At 39.3% G+C, this 19,834-nt stretch overlaps 1 protein-coding gene across 3 annotated transcripts in view; it reads right to left on the reverse strand.

The window, feature by feature from the left end:
* amotl1 (angiomotin like 1) overlaps window positions 1-18,430 on the reverse strand; it is a 29,567-nt gene extending 11,137 nt beyond the window's left edge. The window contains exons 1-6 of one of the 3 annotated variants that reach the window (XM_056474327.1): window positions 12,161-12,400; window positions 10,354-10,526; window positions 9,347-10,260; window positions 6,887-7,184; window positions 5,209-5,353; window positions 2,428-2,508 (exon numbers count right to left, since the gene is read on the reverse strand). In XM_056474327.1, the coding sequence (XP_056330302.1) occupies window positions 2,428-2,508; window positions 5,209-5,353; window positions 6,887-7,184; window positions 9,347-10,260; window positions 10,354-10,526; window positions 12,161-12,365 (1,816 nt within the window). In that variant the 5' untranslated portion in view covers window positions 12,366-12,400. Of the gene's footprint in view, window positions 1-2,427; window positions 2,509-5,208; window positions 5,354-6,886; window positions 7,185-9,346; window positions 10,527-12,160; window positions 12,401-16,544 lie in introns of those variants that run through there. The other 2 variants (XM_056474329.1, XM_056474326.1) reach the window with 2 other exon arrangements.
* Window positions 18,431-19,834: the final 1,404 nt, after the last annotated feature.

Here is a 19,834-nt window from a genome sequence, read left to right on the forward strand (position 1 = left end):
TATTCCCAGATAACAACCGATGAATAACACAGGCTAACAGGGGAACTTCTAATCATCTTCACCATCAGTGAATATGTTCACATACATATACAGTATATACAGTTTTTGACTGTTTGGCGCCATCTTGTGACTTAACAATATGTAGGTTAGTGTATGCTCCATTCAGCCATTTTCATTTGTCAGTTTTGCAAACATTTGCTAAGTTGGGCATGACCATTTTAATTTCTCCGCTGGTCAAACGCCTTGTGCAGAGCTGTAGTCTCAGCGGCGGAGGCTGGCCTCAGCGAAGACTCGTCTGTCCCTGGAGCGTCACAGGAATCAGTCTCATGCTCTCCACTCCTCCATGACCACCACAGTAGCTGCTCAGGATACGGCCTGGTCCAGGATATGGAAACCTTGGGATCATCTCGTCGTTGGTCTTGGATCGAATCAGTGAATCCATGCGAGTACTTTTTCATTCTGTGTCTCACTTCTTTGAATTATTAAAGTTAATCATTGTGACAGCAAGAATGCAGCTCAGAGAAAGAGATTTAAAGGTCTGAAATGTGCTTTTTTTATTCAATGTTTGACGTAAATTCAACTGAAATATGAAGAGAAGGTGGGACATATAGTAGCTCAAAAAACAGCCAACAGTGTTTTGTTTTATCACAGCTCAGCCGGTGAGGGTGGTTCAGCTCAAGCGCATCGAATGAAAAGCAAATGAGGAGCGTCTTGAAGTCAGAGGGGTGTTGTGAAATTCTAAGACGAGCCAAAAACCTGGAAGAACTTTCGGGTATCTTCAAAGCAGAATCCTTTAATACAAACTCAGTGTCGCTGTGGCGTCATCGAAAGAACTCTGCTAGTGTAGCAGGCTCTCAGTTTAAATACATTTTTACAGACAGTGATACATGTAGGTGGAGACTGTCTAAAACAAAGCATGCCAATGAAGTGTTGTTGTCAGCAGGGTAAATTTCATTATCTGATCTCATCAGCATAATAGTTAGACAACAGACACAGCCGAAGCTTTGAAACTGACAATTTGCATTACTTTGGAGACATGAGACTGTATTTCACATTTAGGCTCCCTCAGAATGTATTTTACAATGATATATATATATATATATATATATATATATATATATATATATATATATATATATATATATATATATATATATATATATATATATATATATATATATATATATATATATATATATATATATATATATATATATATATATATATATATATATATTAGGGGTATCAAAATTAATTGTTTCTTCAGTGCACCGCAATGCAGACGCGGACAATTCGGTATCGGTTCAGTAATAATCATAACCAGTTATTACGTACTGACGTCATTTATCTCATATGCGTTCTGTCGCGAGGGAGGTGAGTGTGGGTATTTACAACACTTAAAGCAGAAGCCCCTATTTCTCTGCGATTGAGGGAATGAAAGTACTCCATTTCTCTCTCTCTCTCACTGTGGCCCATTTCACCTGCTGGTGTGACGTTTCCTCTCGGCTGCTGGCGTGACTTTTCCTCCCCTCTCTTTTCCTCTCGGCTGTATGCATTCCCACGGCTGTACCTGCGCATTGTCGCGGGACCCGACCAGATTTCATGCGGCATGGGAATAAATTTCCAAATAAAGCACGGCAGCGGTCGGTAATTCTGGTTTAATTTTAACAGGAGTGGGCGGTCTCACAATATCGTTCCTGAGCGAGCGAGCATGCGTGTGTGTGTGCGTGTTTGTTTTGTGCTGTCTATTTTTGTGTATGTGTGTGAATGAGAGACAGTGTGGTGTTGTGTGTCCATGTGAGTGTGTTTATAGAGGCAGCTTGTCATAGCCACCCCCCAAAGTACAACACTGTGTATGGAAAGCATCGTCAAAGCACCATGAAGCACCGAAATATCGAATTGAACCGAACCGATGGCATGATAATCGTAACCGAACCGAACAGTGAGACCAGTATAAGTTCACACCTCTTATATATATATATATATATATATATATATATATATATATATATATATATATATATATATATATATATATATACGTATATATATATTTAAAGAAATTTGTAATCTTTCAGGGGGAAGTCAGACACTAGAGAGCATTTGCTTGGTCAAGATTTGATGAGACATGAACAAAACATGGATCCATAGGCGGAAGTGACAAACTACAAGCTTTGGATGTTTAAATCAGTTTCACATCTTCTAAACGCGAATGTTTGGCACTGTTTTGGAGTGCACTAGCTTATAGACATCCTTAAAACTAACATACTGATTGTAACAGCCAAAGAACTTTATTTCATCTTCACAGGACCTGAAAAGGAGGGATGCAGAATGCAGCAGCTAGACGCATATTGCATTTTGACAGTGAAAAAACTTGTGTTGAGTTGACATTTGTGCAATGATACAAAATAAGCAATCAAATCTCACTCTGTAAAAGATACAACGGTCCATCATCTTGTCCCTCCAGCTCCTGACTCTCCAGCTGTCGACTGGCGGTTTCCAAACGCTCTGAAAACCATACGAGAAAACGACATTAATGTACTCTTCTAGAGTCAGCTGTGATGCAGCCTCATCACCCAAGAGAGTGCCAAGCAGAGGACTATAATTTGATAATACTACACATTCGGACCACATCATGCATTTTTAAGACTTACTAGGCAATAATGCGGTCAAAAAAGCAGTTTATTTATAAAGATAGCGCCTGTTTGAAAATGTCGGAGGTGGGACTTTCAGTGCTCTCGTTCCCTACTGAGAGCACCATTTTTATGGACACATTCATGAGTCTACTGGGTGTCTGTATAGTGGTTAAATGCGCAATTAAATTCATTTTGGGTATATCTAAAGGCAATGTTTGGCCACAATTATCCAGAGCAGATATATTTGAGTGCAATGTTAAAATCGGCATGAAATTAAAAGTTTAAAGAAATAATTTAGCGCACATTGTTAATCTTAAGATGAACAATTAATGAAAAAAATGCTTGTTTTGGCCATCTTTAATTAAAAAATAACCATTTCCTTTTGGCCAGGTATGACAGTCCTTCTCTGATGACATCAGTTTAGCAGCTACAGCAATATACTGTATGTTATCCAGGATGGTCAGGGTGACTATCCTGAAGTTTTCAGAAAATTTTTGCTTTGGTATATCAGGCATCGTTCAGCACTTCCCGAGGTTCTTATTTAGATTTAGTCTGCCATATCTTTCTTTTTCTGTCCAGGTGATCCCTTACTGCCTCTATAATATTAAGGTCTGGACACTGTGGAGGCCATTTCATGACTGAATAAAATACTAAATAAAACCATTACTACTGAGGTGCTTTCTAGAATATATAACTGATATAATGGATTAAACCTTATTCTGGAGTCTGATGTCTGTATAGTGGTTAAATGTGCAATATAACTCATTTTGGGTATATCTAAAGGCAATATTTGGTCACAATCATGTGTTATTTGCTCCGGAGCAGATAGGTTTAAGTGCAAAGTTCGCATAAAATCAAAATGTACTAACATGTACACAATGTTAGTCTAATGGTGAACAATTGATCCATGCAAGGTAATCCACTGAAATCTTTGTAATCTTTAATCAAAATCTAACCATTTTCTTCTGCTCTAGAATGGTCATCCTTCTCCGATGACATCAGTTTATGATGCATTAAATCCAGAATTGTTGGGAAGACCATCTTGAAGTTTCAGAATTTATTTTTTATATGTAATATCATGCATTTTTTAGTACTTCCCAATGTTCTTTTTTAGATTTAAGCTGTCATAGCTTTCTTTTTCTGTCCAGGTGATTCCAGACTGCCTTAATAATATTAGGCTCTGGACACTGTGGAGGCCATTTCATGACTGATTAAAATAAAAAATAAAACTATTATCAATTATATGCTTTCTGATAGTCTGATATAATGGATTAAAACCGTATTCTGGAGTCTGATTGAAGTCTGTATAGTGGTTAAATGTGCAATATACAGTTGAAGTCAGAATTATTTATTTTTTAATTTTTTTAAATAATTCCCAAATGATGTTTAACAGAGCAAGGAAATTTTCACAGTATGTCTGATAATATTTTTTCTTCTGGAGAAAGTCTTATTTGTTTTTATTTCGGCTACAATAAAAGCAGTTTTAGTTTTTTAAAAAAACATTTTAAGGTCAAAATTATTAGCCTCTTTAGCAATTTTTTTTTTCGACTGTGTACAGAACAAACCACTGTTTACAATAACTTGCCTAATTATCTTAACCTGCCTAGTTAACCTTATTAACATAGTTAAGCCTTTAAATGTCACTTTAAGCTGTATAGAAGTGTCTTGAAGAATATCTAGTCAAATATTATTTACTTTCATCATGACAAAGAGAAAATAAATCAGTTATTAGAGATGAGTTAGTAAAACTATTATGGTTAGAAATGTGTTGAAGAAATCTGCTCTCCGTTAAACAGAAATTGGGGGAAAAATATACAGGGGGGCTAATATTTCAGGGTGGCTAATAATTCTGAATTCAACTGTACATTGATTTGGGTATATCTAAAGCTGAAATTCAGCCACAATCATGAGTTATGCGCTCCAGAAAGATTTGAGTGCAACGTTAAAGTTAGCATGAAATCAAAATTAAGTAATCTTTAATCAAAATCGAACCATTTCCTTCTGCTCTAGAATGATCGTCCTTCTCCGATGACATCAGTTTATAATGCATTAAATCCAGAATAGTTGGGAAGACTATCCTGAAGTTTCAGAATTTATTTTTTATATGTAATATCATGCATCGTTCAGTAATTCCCAATGTTCTTTTTTAGATTTAGTCTGCCATATCTTCCTTTTTCTGTCCAGGTGATCCCTTAATGCCTTTGTAACATTAAGGTCTGGACACTGTGAAGGCCATATCATGACTGATTAAAGCTTAAAAATTAAGTGCTTTCTAGAAGAACGCTAGAATGGAATTAAACATATCTGTACTTTCAGCATTCACAATCCCATCAATCCATACAATACAGCCAACACCACTGGCAGAAACGCACCTCGATCCAATCCAGGACAAACCAGAACCTCCTCTGTGTTTCACTGAAGGCTACTAGAGCTCACTCATCCATCCATCTTTCTTCAACTCTCTTTACAAATCTATTCTGTATTTTTACAGAATGCAAGAAATAACCACACACACACACCACACAAGCGTGCACAAACATGTTCAAGGCATAATTAAAGTTAACAATCTCACCTCTTAAGTCTCTGTTAAAATCATGAAGACGCCTGATCTCTGCCTCCAGTTTATTCCTCATGTTTTTTTCCAAAGAGTCACGTTTGGATGAGCTCTTCACTAAACTCTCATGTGCCTCGGACAGTCGTGCAACCTCGACCTCCAACTGCAAACATCCAAAGAAAAATCCCGAAATGATTGAAAATGTATTTAATTCACAGTGCGATTATTATATCTCCCACATTCCCATAAAAGGGGACCTATTATGCACAAATCAGTTTTATAAGGGGTTTAAACACATTAGTGCAGAAACACCGTGTGAATATAAACAGCCTATAATAGTACAAATTATTAATATTATTTTTTTATAATCACTCTTGATATAAACAGTCTTCAGAAACACTTTGATTGACATTCTCCCGTTGTACGTGTCATCAGAGGGGGAAAGCCCCGCCCACTACTGATCATTTCTCCCTTATTAGCATAGACAGCCCTGAGTGAGAAGCAGCACAAGCAGCACTGAGTATCTCCGCAAGCACAATCTTATAAAGCGACAGTCAACGAAACACCACCATTATGATCAAAGCCTAAAAGGGTCAGTTTCAAAGAGTTATTAAACATTATTTGTGTGGTATTTTGAGCTGAAACTTCACACACACACACACACACTCTAGAGACATCAGAGGCTTGGGCCCCGTTTACAATAATACGTTTTAGTTTTTAAACACACGAGTTTTGCTACGGTTACGCCATCCGTCCATGCTACCCCACAGTTTTCGACCCCTAAAAATGGGAGTGTTTTGGAAACGCTGAAGAGGGTGTTTTCATTTTAAACTGCGGCTGCTTCGTGTCAGTGTGGATAGGGGAAAACGAACTCCCTATTTACATTTTCATATTAGAAGCTTAACAGACACCAAAAACGTTAAGGCGTCGTGTAGCTACATATTTATATGAGCGTCATCTTCACTGTGTGCATATTTATAACCAAACAGAGTCTATAACATCACTGCCTCCTTTCATTTTCATTGAAAAATATGAAACATACCCTCTCTTTTGCTGAATATCAGTTTTAATAATCAATAATGGCCATTATAAAGGTATAGCGTACAATAAGTTTATACATTATAGGAAATAAAGGCAAGCAATCAGTCAAATGTGTAGAATCAGTGTTCGTGGTTATATAAATTAATATATTAACTTATCTTTGCGCTCAGACAAAACACGTTACCTGAGAACAAGTAATAGATTCAAAAGACAGAAGAGTCGTTAGATCGAGAGAAGATTAATTAAATATCATGTTTAACAACTATAGTGAGATCCAGCGGTATAACCTTGATGAACCGTCCGACGTGCACTGCTCTCACCTGGGGAGGTGTGCTCAAAGCACCTGCTGACCGCCTGGGGCTCAGACGTCTGCATTTGCTGCAGCGCATACCAGAGTGTGGTCACGTGTTGTGCATTTTCAGCGGTGTAGTGTGGACGGAGATCTTTTCAGAAACACTAGGTGAAACGCCAGTGTGGACGTGGATAGTTTTCGTTCTAAAACTAAAACGTATTAGTGTAAACGGGGCCTTATTGCACATCTTGTAAAAAGGGGCATAATAGATCGCCTTTAAAGGTTGTTTTTATGAACTACTTCCTGTATGCAGTAACTATACTGTAATTATGATATAAACATGACAAGTGAACAAACAAGTACCTGCTGTAGTTTGCTGGCCTTCTCGTTTTGCTTGTGAAGTTCTAGTTTAAGGCTTTGGTTCTCTTCTTTTAAGGTTTCCAGGATCGGCTTGGCATGGCTGACGATAGCAAACGTTTCCCCTTGGAAAGGCTGTCTAAAAGGGGCCACACAAGTCGACAGTCCTTGTGTCACAGATCCAGTCTGAGGTGGAGGAAATGCCAGGGACTGAGATAGAGATACAGCCTGATAATGTTGCTGAGAAGCCTGTGAGGTCACAGGGCCGGTCTGTGTCTGGAGATGTGAAGTCGAAGGGTACTGTCTGAAATACAAAAAGAGAATGAGTGAAAATTGAGGACGAGAACGTGCTAACACTATTTATAAATAAATATAAGCCTGTAAATGATTAATGGTTCATTTGCATTATTTTGTTTGGCATTGTCTACAAAGATTCTTTCATTTCCAGAACTAAGCAATGAAGAATATAGATGCTACTCCCAAATATAGTCTGCGTTAGGTATTTGGAAAACCTAATTTTAGCAGTTTCAATTCATCAAAATTCCACTTGGCCTGGCTCCATAATAAAGCACAATTCTATTGACCCCAATGTTATAATGGCCAAGTTTACTGCAGAAAAAAGGCGTTTACAGCTTGGTACAAAAACGATTTTGGTGTATATAGCTAATATTACCCCTCATGACAACAGAGAGGGGGTGAATTTTATTTTATTACTCATCCGTTTCATTTATAGTAAGTTATATTAAGGCCCGATCCCAATTATACCCCTTAGCCCTTCCCCTTACCCCTACCCCTTGTTTTGCGTGTGCACGCCAAGGGGTAGGGGTGTCCCAATTTTCTTTAGCTTGAAGGCGTAGGGCTAAGGGCAAGGGGTATACACCCCATCAAACGAAGATTTTTAAGGACCACACTCGAATACCAAGGGGTAAGAAAATTTCCCAGAATGCACCAGCCACAGCATTGCTGAACCCGGAAGTAAGGAGATCCACAAATTAATATTTTTTGTCATTATTACGAATTTTTACAACAAACAAACACATTTTAATATATTCATAACGGCGTTCATGTTTTACCGTCATGCTTTTAAAAATAAAAACGCTAAATTTCGCGATCTATAATCTCTAATAATAACTCCTGTACAGCAGTCCCACAAGATTCTGACACTTGATGACTCTCGAATCCCCTGTCAGTAATGTCTAGTGGCTGAGAATGAGCTTTGTACAGTGTCTGCTATACTGTTAATATTGTTTTTTTTGTGTTTACATAGATGAATATAGCCACTGTAACTACACAGTACAGTTACGATCTTATTGCCACATTATATCGTTATGATAACATGATATACGCCTTCAGTGATTTCCTGAAGATAAATACCAAAAAATAACACAACTGGAATAACTCCAGCAGTCGCCATCGTCTGATCTCACATGAAGCAAGAGATCGCGATGACATATGATGAGGTGTGCAGGTGCTGTAGTGCTGTCCCAATTCTTAGGGGTAAATTTTGAAGCCCTTCCCCTTAACCCTCGGTTGCAAGGGATAAGGGGAAGGGGTACAAATATAGAATTGGGATTGAGCCTAAATCTGCATGATTAAGGGCGTGGCCACTTGAGTGACAGCTAGGTCTCTCTAGTCTCTGTCACATCACCTCAGCTGATTCCGGCTGATTAGCCGCTGAACTCTGCATATACATTGTATTTCTGTTTTGTTTTATGTGGCTTTACACAGTCAGCTGCCTTTTGGACTTATTTCCTACAATTATCAGATAATATGGCATGCTGTGCACTTAATTGTGCTCACAAACCATTCACGTGACCTCCATTTGCCAGGTGAGTGAAATTCTTACTTATATACCATCTCTATAAATGTATTTGTTTTACTTAATTTATCAGGGATAATATTCTTTAGACCTGTAAAGCACTCCAGAATCTGACAGACTGATGAGCTGTAGGCTCTAGAACAGTCATCTGAAACATTGTCATACAGTGTTATGCACGGATTTCATAAATAGCCTTGCATTTACTAACACAGACTATATTTGAAGTGTTTGGAAGTAATTCGCGTTTTTCCTGTTGTAGAAAAGCATCATAAGAACAAAGCTTAGTGGCTCACTGTATTACAAAAATGTTTTCAAAAGACTAAACACTTTATAGATATAGTATACAACCAAGCACATGTGGTCAGAACACAAATGAGTTAAAGGTAATGAAGTGAAGAGCGTTTCTCCCAAAGTAAAGCCAGTCTAAGCTAAATGGTAGCAGGCATCTTAGCTCCGCCTCTTTGCCCTTTTTCGGCAACCCCCAGATTACGCACAAACAAAATGGCCATGATTGGCCACACCCACTGGAAGTTTCATTTGCGCTCTTCAGAAACCTATGGCTGACATCACGGATACCACATCCATATCTTTTACAGTCTATGTGCTAGTGGCACAGAAATAAACATGTACATGACTGTTTTCATTACCTTTCTATTCCTCTCAGTGGCGCTGTCTCCAACACGGCTGCAGTCAAAGTATCACTGAACATGTGTGCCTGTTCAGGAGATGAAGAGTTTGAGTGTAACATGGGCGAGAGCACAGTCTGTACCTTAAACTTGAAGGGATATTCTGGGGGAGGACCTCTTTGATCCAGAGTCCACTGTGATAAGGGTGTTGGTGGAAGTTGTTGGGTACTATTTGAGGTCTTAGTAGTTGATGTAAGGGAATCTGCAGTTTTATCAGCCCCAAAATTAACAGTGTCTCCTGTGCAAGGTGAATTGAAAGGTCCGATGCTTTGTTTAGCACCACTGTATTCTAGCCTGAGTTGCGTGATTCTTTCACTCGGTGAGTGAACGTGACCCTGTTTCAAATCTACCACACCTTCGTCCCAAAGAGACACATCATCATTGAATCCTTGTTGAACCCATGTTTGACTTTCCACAAGGTTCTTTGTGGGAACTGTTGAGAGAGATGTGGACGAGGATGAAAGTGAAGCAGGGGAGGAGAGTGAACACTGGTTAGAAAGTGATGACAGATGGAAATGTGAGCTAGTGGGACTTTCAGACATCGCTGAAGGCTGGTTGTGTTGCTTCTGACTTGGGTTGACAGGGATTTTAGGGGTTTCCGTGTAAAAGGCCGGGTTTGGAGTTTGTTGGGCATTGTTTGAAAGGTTGTCTAGCTCTTGAAGACTCTGGTAGTTGTGTGTTTGACACAGTGGACCCATCAGACTTTGCTGTCCTTTATACTGTTGAGATTGGATTTTAGCCTCCACATAAGATGGAGGCTCCAGCAGGTCAAACTCAGGCAAAGCTTGTTCAGCTCTACTTGCACCAACACCAACAGTTTTTTCCATGGTGCTGCTGTCCACTTGATGCTCCTGACCTTGTGGTTCCTGTCGTGACTGAAAGTGCAAGGGCATAAGCTGATATGAATAAGCTACTTGACCCTCTTTTTGAAGGAATATGTTCTCTGTGGATGTGTGGCTGCTTGGCACCTGAGAAATGTCGTTTTCTACCCCTCCACCATTTCCACTTGTTGTGTATCGCAGATGTTCTTGCATAAGCCTCTGAAGCACGGTTCCAGGCACACTCTCCTCAGAACCGTGCATATCTGCTGCAGCAGGGGTGAACAAAATGTAGCGCGGATACGTACTTGGGATGATGTTATCTGCAAAAAGAAGAAGTAAATAATCAAATACTGCTACAAAAGATCTAGAACAGGGGTACCCAATCCCAATCCAAAATGTAGATTTGTACAACTTCGCACCCCTGTTCACGCAGATAGATCCACCATTTGTGCATGCAAATGAGAGAGAGAGAGAGAGAGAGAGAGAGAGAGAGAGAGAGAGAGGTAAAAACAAATGCTGAATCAAAACTTTTAAAAATCCTGAATAAATATTGGAGTTAGTTTTGCATGCTGGAGGAAGGACAACACCATGGCTGAAGTATTTCTTTTGAACAGGTAGTGTTCTGTTTTAAAGTATTTTAGTCACTCAAAGCTAATGTAGATTGTGTTGTTTTACAAATGGGTTATATGCACAGAAGTGTTGTTTAGCCACTGAAATCTCCCGGAAAAAGATTGATGTGACTTTCAATTTCAGGTACCTTTTACAGGTGAGCCACTGCCCCTTTGCCCTCACTGGAAGAGGTGTCCCTCTCAGCAGGCACTTGCTCGATCAGAAGCCCGATCGGCCCCCGTTCTTCACTTTGCAATCAATTTTGGCACCTACTGCACCTTTAAACATGATTCACTCTTCAAATACACATAGAATCTACATAGACAATATATTTTAAAGTCAGCATGAAATCAGAATGTACTTTCCTATTTTTATATGTATAGAGTAGTGCTTGTTTTAAACAATGTATCTGTGCACTTAAAAAAAAAAAATTGCCCTCATGACTTTTAACCAAATACCATAACCTTCCCTTGCCTTCGAAATGACTTTTCTTCACTTATGGTCACATGGAATGCCTTTAGGGCGGGGCTATATATATATATATATATATATATATATATATATATATATATATATATATATATATATATATATATAATTTCTAAATAAAATATTTCTTTATGACTTAACCTGAGAACTGAACAAAACAATTTAAAGGTCAATTTAAAAATACCTGACATCTGCGCATTTTCAATAGTGTAAACTTAGTATATAAAACTAAAACAATTGTGCAGACGGTGCAGTAGAACTAAATACAACAGCATAACGCCAGCGAAGTGACAGGAGTGAAAACACCCCTAAATCCCAAAATAGAAACACTAGATGATGAACTTCAGCATTACGTAGCCAGTTATTTAAAGCCCACACTACATGCAGTCCAAACTACAGCATGAAACAAGACATAATGGAGTGAAGTCGGTTTTACATTCGCTTATTGGTACTTCAACCCTCTTATTATCATTTCAGAAAAGTATTCTTTGCTAATTCTGAATAGGGAAATCATATTAGCAGCCACAGAACAACATTGTTCACAGCTAATTAAATAAAGCTAATGTTGTTTTAAAGTCATACATCAAACCAACAACAACAAAGCAGTTATTAAAGCCTGTGGATATTCGATCATTCATAACGTTACACCAAAAGTCTGACATATCACTTTGCTATATGATTGTTTTAGTAACTTTGCACATGCAGATTTCTACACTCCAGTAAACACGAGTCACGTTAGATTAATCCCATCATCATCATCAGCAGCAGCAGCAGCAACAACACAGAATCCGCAAAGCAAACTTTGTAAACAAAAACAGAAGTTAGCACATTTCTGTCGTCACGGTTTTTTACCCACCGAGACCAGGACTCGGACTACTGTCAGAAGAGTGTTTTGTAAGAATATTTCCCCAAACTCTCGGGAGCTGATCCGAGCACCGCTTCTCAAAATATTCGACTGACTGGCAACAACCGTGTCCATTCACTGTGGTATGGCAGGAATGTGTGTGTGTGTGTGTGTGTGTGCGTGTGTTTGTGTGCGTGCCCGAACCGCTAATCGACATGCGCTCCTGGGTCCTAGCGCCGGTCAAAGGGTTAGTTCACGCAAAAATTTAAATTCTGTCATAGTTTACTCATCCTTCCTCACCTGCAGTGCTGGGTGTAATTAGTTACAAGATAACTTATAACTTAGTAACTTATAGTTATTGTAATTACATTACATTGACCGAAAAAATAAAGTAAGGGATTACTTTTCATTTAAATGAAGGCTGGTTGGCTGGTTTTAGCTGGTTGACCAGCCTGGTTTTAGAGGGGTTTTGGCCACTTCCAGGCTGGTTTCCAGCCATTTCCAGCCTGGTCTTAGCTGGTCAGGCTGGAAAATGACCAGCTAAAACCAGTTTGACCACCTAGCCAGGCTGGGAGCCCAGCCAAAACCAGCTATGTCCATCTTAAACCAGGCTGGTCAAGCTGGTTTTAGCTGGATTTAGCTGGTCATTTTCCAGCCTGACCAGCTAAGACCAGGCTGGAAAAGGCTGGTAAGCAGCCTGCAAATGGCCAAAACCCCTCTAAAACCAGGCTGGTCAACCAGCTAAAACCAGCCAACCAGCCAAGGCTGGTTTAAGCTGGATTTTTCAGCAGGGTAGGTAATTTAATTAGTTACTTATAACATACTTGTTTAAAAACTGTTCATAAATTCAACAGTTCTGGATCAGTCAGTTAAAGGGGTGGTCCAGAGTGTATTTTTAAGGCTTGGTTGTGTTTATGGGGTGCAAAGCAATCCGCTTGTTAAGTCTGACGTCACCCGATGTGGCTTCAGGGTCCAAGGCTATAAACTGTATGGGGAGACTCACCAAATGGTAATAGTAAATGTTTCCAAAGCGATGTGTTACTTTCAAAAATCACGATCGCAATATATATGTCCATGCCTAATGTCTGATGGCCAGAAAGTGGTTAATTTTTGTAGCTAAATTGTTAATCGTGCCAAACAGCATTTCCTGTTGTTTTACATCCTTGTTTACGTCCTTGCTACAACACTAGAAACGCTAGAAACTGTGCATGTAATTGATCAACTTTAACAAATAAAAATACTTACAGGTTGTGGCTCACTATCCACAGCTTCGTCTATTATGGTTTGTGGAGTTTTTAGCCGAACCCAGCACTGAACTGGGAGAGATTCTGGAAGCTGTCCTTTGTCAAATGCTTGCTATATATATTTTTTAAATTTTCTGGAACATAATTAAAATTAAATTGTAAGCACTTCTCTTTTTGTGTAATGTCCTCTGGAAGCCCAAATACAGAAACAGAAGAAGCTCTGTGGAAATAGCAGCATTTGGACGGCATTTTAGCTTTCTCTTCTATAACATTACAGTGCCTCTGGCCACGCCCCTTCGCTGTGCGTGGTGAATGCGTGTAACCTGAAGGTTTTGTGATCGCATTAACCCGGGTGTATTTTTTTGTAGTCCCCAAACTTCGTTCGCTGTAGGCTTTGCTAAGTGTCTCCATTTGCATTGAACTTTGAGCGTCTTACATTCAGAGATGTTGTTTATGTTCACACAGCTACATTACACATCAACTTAAGTTTGAAATATGATATCGTAGTGGACCACCCCTACGATAGAGAAGCAGAGAAATTCATTGATTGAGTAGGTTGAACATGCCTGACAAACAATGAAATTTGTCAGAAATTTGTGTCAATATATGGTATGTATGTAATATTAGGTCATTGCTTTGAAATGGTTTGTGTTGTGATACATACAGAGCTCTATTTTAACGATCTAGACGCAAAGTCTAAAGCGCATGGTGCATACGTATTAAGGGCGTGTCCGAATCGACTTTCGCTATTTTAAGGTTGCAAAAATACAGTTTGCGCCCTGGCGCATGGTCAAACAGGGTGTGCTTATTCTCGTAATGAGTTATGGGTGTGTTTTGAGCATAACGTGCATTAAACCAATCAGAGTCTCATCTCCCATTCCCTTTAAGAGTGAGTTGCATTGCTCCATGGCGCATTTGCTATTTACATGGCCGACTTTGCAAGTTGAAAAACTGAACGCTTTACTTGCGCGAAAAACAGTTCAACAGGCCATCTGGAGCATGAGGATAAAGAACGAGCCTCCTCCATTCAGCCTCTTTACTTTCTTTTTACTTTACTTTTACTCTTTGCTTTACTCCTTTACTGTCGTGGATAAAGAAACGGTGGAAACAAACACAATCTCACGGCAATTCGTAACTTTTTGATATAGTGACCAATTCGTATAAATTCGTACAATCTAATTCGTACAATTTCGTACGATTTGCTCATCCCCCAATGACGGTTGGGTTTAGGTGCCACGCCTCCTTTTTCAAATCGTACAATTTCAAACGACTGAGCTCATACTAATTCGTACCAATTAGCCACTAAACTGACAAAACGTAAATGCTTACGTTTTCTCGTGAGATCAGGCTGTGGAAACTCACTCCACTGAAGACCAAACCATTTTGCTTGTTAAGCGCAAAGATTTGTCTCAAAACTATTTCTAAATTCAGGTCTAATTTCCAGCAAATGAATAATTAAACGATAAAAACGAAGTGTGGTCAAAAAACTGAGTTATATCCAAACACACGTCCTGTTCTTATGCCCTATATGGTGATGCAGACGTCTCCAAACCCCACAGGAAGACAAATCTAAACTTGTTTTTAATAAAACAAATATAAATCTGCATATAATAAATAATACTGCTAATAATAATAACATTATACAAATGCAGATTGTCATGAATAAACTGAAAAAAGCCTCTCGAGATGAGGCATGAAGGCAGTGGTTTTATATTTTTATGTAGAAAATAATCATTTTTGTAATATTTGAATCCTTTAATTGTCTTCATTTGTAAAGATATTTGTGTATTGCTGTACATCCTGCATGTATTAAGCAATGTGTAGGTGTTTAAGGTGCATAACGCACTCTGCGCTGTACATTTAGAGCAGCTTTTAGTTGTTCAATGGCGCTGTTGGTCTACTTCAGTTCTTCAAAATAGCAACACACCAACAATGCGCCTGAACACACCTCCTTTTTAGACCAGCACACCCATGAGTCCACAAAGTGACACAAATGGATCTGCTTAAACAACGTGAAAACTACAGTTGTGTTGGTCTGAAAATAGCAACAAATCGTGCCAAACACGTCTTGCGCCCATAATGTGTATTATTCTTAAAGTGTTACATATTAAAATAAAGATTTAAATTAAAATGATAAGATTTAAATCACAAAATGTCATCTTTGGTTCTGACTTACTGTAAGTCATCGGCGTGTTTAATTTCTATTGTCTATTCGGCGTTGACATTTATATGTAGTGCATTTATGCGTTGAATTTTAAGTTGTGTTGAGTCATTTAATAGTTTACTGAGTAGCCGAGTTACTTTTCTGACAAAGTAATACAAAATGTAATTGAAATACAATTTTAATGATGTAGTAATTATGATTTTGGGTGACACGGTGGCTCAGTGGTTAGCACTGTTGGTTGTTGGTTCCGGCTGGGACAGTTGGCATTTCTGTGTTTGCATGTTCTCCCCGTGTTGGTGTGGGTTTCCTCCTGGTGCTCCGGTTTCCCCCACAGTCCAAACACATGCGCTATTGGAAAATTGAATAAAGTAACTGGCCGTAGTGTATGTGTGTGTATGGATGTTTCCCAGTACTGGGTTGCAGCTGGAAGGGCATCCGCTGTATAAAACATATGTTGGATGAGTTGGCGGTTCATTCCACTGTGGCGACCCCTGATGAATAAAGTGACTAAGCCAAAGGAAAATGAATAATAATAAATCTATTGTTTATTGTTTGTTCATATTAGTAAATACATTGACCAGCACAACCTTATTGTAAAGTGTGTACCACAAAATAATCTGCCAGTGGGGATAAGCAAAATAAACCTTGTTTTTTATTTAAAATACGATTAGTTTGTTTGTTTTGAGGAAAAACTTACTTAATTTTGACTTATTTTGGAATAAAAAATTATATATTTTCTTATCTACACAGAAAATGTTACTTGATTAAGAATTCTTCAAAGGTTTGACTAGAAAAGACAGAAACCTGAAGTTAGAAACACATTTTTTGCAGTCTACACTGTTCTATACATTAAACACTGTACGATATGTTAAGAATCTCAATCTGTTTTGAAAAGAAAAGACATATCAAAACACTTTTACTATTCTATTGTCTCATTAGTCTCCTCTGCCTCTTTTTAAAAGTTCTCATACCATAAAAAGTGTCCTACCTTTTTAGTTCCTCTTTTTCTGTGTCTTGTACTGTTGCTGTCAGTGTTAGAAATGCAGACGGGCTATTTCGGGTGTTAAAAAGTCCTTAAAATGTGAAGTTTGTCAATCAAGGACAGAGGTCTGGAGCTGCTCGTAAATATGTTGTGCGCATGAGCATTAAGGACGTGCAATAAGTTGCCTCAGTGCATCTGTCTTAACATGCCAGTAAAACTCTTCACACACACACACATCTCCTGCCCAGACATGCTGCTTCAGCAAACTCCAACAGCCTTGAAATAGGAACAAAATGGTGAGTGTGAGAGAAAGAAACATTGGCTGAAGTACGTAAAATCACAGCAGCCAGACAAAGCAACTTCCAGAGTTCAATTGTTCAAACTACTGGTGCATTGAGGCCTTATTTTAATAATTCAAATGAATTATTTCACAACTTCATTAGCAAGACGCTTTTAAAGTGGCCCAATTATGCCATTTCTTACAAGATGTAAAATAAGTCTCCGATGTCCCTAAAGTGTGTGTGTGAAGTTTCAGCTCAAAATACCACACCGATAATGTTTAATAACTCTCTGACACTGACCCTTTGTGGCTTTGATCCAAAACATGCCGTTTTGGTGACTGTCGCTTTAAATTCAAATGAGATTGTGGTGTTTTTAAAAGAGGGCGGAGCTACAAACGGCTGTGTATCAGCATAGTGGCAGATTCAAACACAAGACTAATGTTATCTCTGTGAAAGATCTTTTTTTTCAAGAAAGAAAGAAACGAAGAAAGAAATCAACCAAGTTGAAAAAAATCTGCCCTTCACTGTATGTAGAACTGTACAGTGCTCATGAACTGTATTCACGTGCTTGTCACAGTAAAATGACGTAATAGGAGCACTTCAGTTTAATTTTCATTTAGGCGCAATCCCAATTTTACCCCTTAGCCCTTGCCCATACCCCTTGTTTTTCACGTGAAGGGGTAGGGGTGTCCCAATTCTCTTTAACTTGAAGGCGTAGGGCTAAAGGGAAGGGCCTTGAAATGAAGATTTTTCAGGACCACACTCGAAACCAAGGGGTATGAAAATTTCCCAGAATACACCAGCTACAAGAGGCAAAATGGCTGCACATGGAAGGAGATCAACAAATTAGTATTTGTTGTTATTATTACGAATTTTTACAACAAACAAGCGTATGTTTTAATACATTCCGAGTTCAGACTGCACGAGTTTAGTCCTGCTCGCCGACCAATCTGGTGCTCGTTCACCCGAGTAAAGCCTGATTTATACTTTTGCGTCTAGTGATCGCTGTGACCCAGACGCCTGCCTTGCGTGTAGTCGTGCATTAATACTTCTGCGTACTGTTTGTGTTTCTCTGCAAGAACACTTCTGAAACGCTAGCTGGCAGCGGGGTTTTTTGTTCCTCTGTGTCGAGTTTCTTCATGGGTGTTTTGTTTTTTCTGAACACTACCTTAATGTAAAAGTAGCTAAAACTCGCTCATTCAGAGGGGGGAACCGATAGACGTGCAGCAACTTTAATCATAAGGTTAGCACATAACGAAAGTTTCCATCTGGAGCTCCTTCACAGGACTCAACACTCGTAAACGTTCGCTTCAACGGGTTCACGCAGCTCTCAGTGCTACCAAGCCGACTAATCAAAGAGCTTGCGCTATGCATCGATGCGACGTGTAGTCACATTTTTTGAGAGGTGCGCGTCTGCGTCAGCCACGGTGAGGGCTATGTGACCACGCAAAGGCTGCACTGAAGCATACATGTGCGCTTGATGCAGAAGTATAAATCAGCCTTAACAGTCACACAATATGAACTATCAAAGACGTCATCTGAGAGAATCGCCGCTGAGTCGCTGACACCCATGACGCTGAGTTCAGACTGCACAATTTTAAAAGTAGTAGAGTCACAGATGTTTTCACACTGCATGGCTATCTGGGGCAGCAATTGTGTCACTGCTGTGTTTAAGCCTCACTGGCGAATTCAATAACGACTGTTCATTTCAACGGACAGTGAGCGACTTGCGGCGACCTCCGTCTATAGCCTCATTCACATTACGAGCAATATGCAGCGGCAAAAAGACCGTTCATTTCAATGGAGAGTGAGCAACTTCTGGTGACCTCCGTCTTCGCGAGCGACTTCCAGCAACTGTTGGCGACCTGGTGGGCGTGTCGAGCGACACAACAAAGTTGAGAGTCCTTCAACTTTATGCAAATGAAGAGCGACTTTTTTGAGAGACAGCCAATAGGAGCACCAGTAAAGCTCAAGTGAGACTCTCAGCTCGCTCAGAGGCCGGTTGCATTCTCAGTGCTGTAGACCTACACACACTTTCGTTTGCAGATCGCCACCGAGAGCGACAGGTAGCTACAAAGTCGCTGCTAGTGTGAATGAGGCATTACACTGCAAGATAGATCGGCGACAAGGGGTTTCCAGCCTGATCTCACGAGAAAACGTAACTATTTTACGTTTTGTCAGTTTAGTGGCTAATTCGTACGAGTTGTATGAAATTGTACGATTTTAAAAAAGAGGCGTGGCACCTAACTCCACCCCTAAACCCAACCATCATTGGGGGATGAACAAATTGTACGAATTAGATTGTACGAATTCATACGAATTAGCCACTAAATCAAAAAGTTACGAATAGCCGTGATATTGTGTTGGGGTTTCACACTGTATGACTTTACAATAAAAAGAATCGCAGATGTTCTCAGTCTCACAACCAAACACACAAGAAAAGACATGGCAACAACACGAGGTCATGTTTATCTTTTCTTATTAACTACATAATAAGAAAGAAGACTTTAGTGGGGTTGAAAATGGACTTAATTTTGCTCACCTGGCTTTTGAAGGGAATTAGCAATTTCTCTTCAGCTTTTTTCTTTTTCGACCCCGTTGTGGTATTGCTCATGGATGCTCCTGCCAAATTTACACTAGTTTTTTCTTCATTTCTTGGGTCCAAATAGACAAAAAGAAGCCCTTTAAACTCCTCCCCCAACCTCCTGCTGGCCTGAAAGCTGCTCTCTCATTGGCTGTAGGTAATCGCCGATGTTATTTTCAATCAGATCACACTCACACGGCATGATTTGAATCGCCGACAGCTCCAGATTGTCAGCGACTCATCTGTGATTCTCTCAGACTGCATCTTTGATAGTTTACACTGTGTGATTGTTACTCTCGGGAACGAGCACCGATTTGCCTGTGATTTCACCCATTTGTCCAATAGTATCTGGTTGTAGCCTTTATGTTGCAAGCTGAGACTTCATATCTCAGAGATGCAATGTCAGACACAATGCACTCAATGGAGCTAGT

Source organism: Danio aesculapii, chromosome 15 (genome assembly GCF_903798145.1).
Source record: "Danio aesculapii chromosome 15, fDanAes4.1, whole genome shotgun sequence".
NCBI classification, from domain to species: Eukaryota; Metazoa; Chordata; class Actinopteri; order Cypriniformes; family Danionidae; genus Danio; species Danio aesculapii.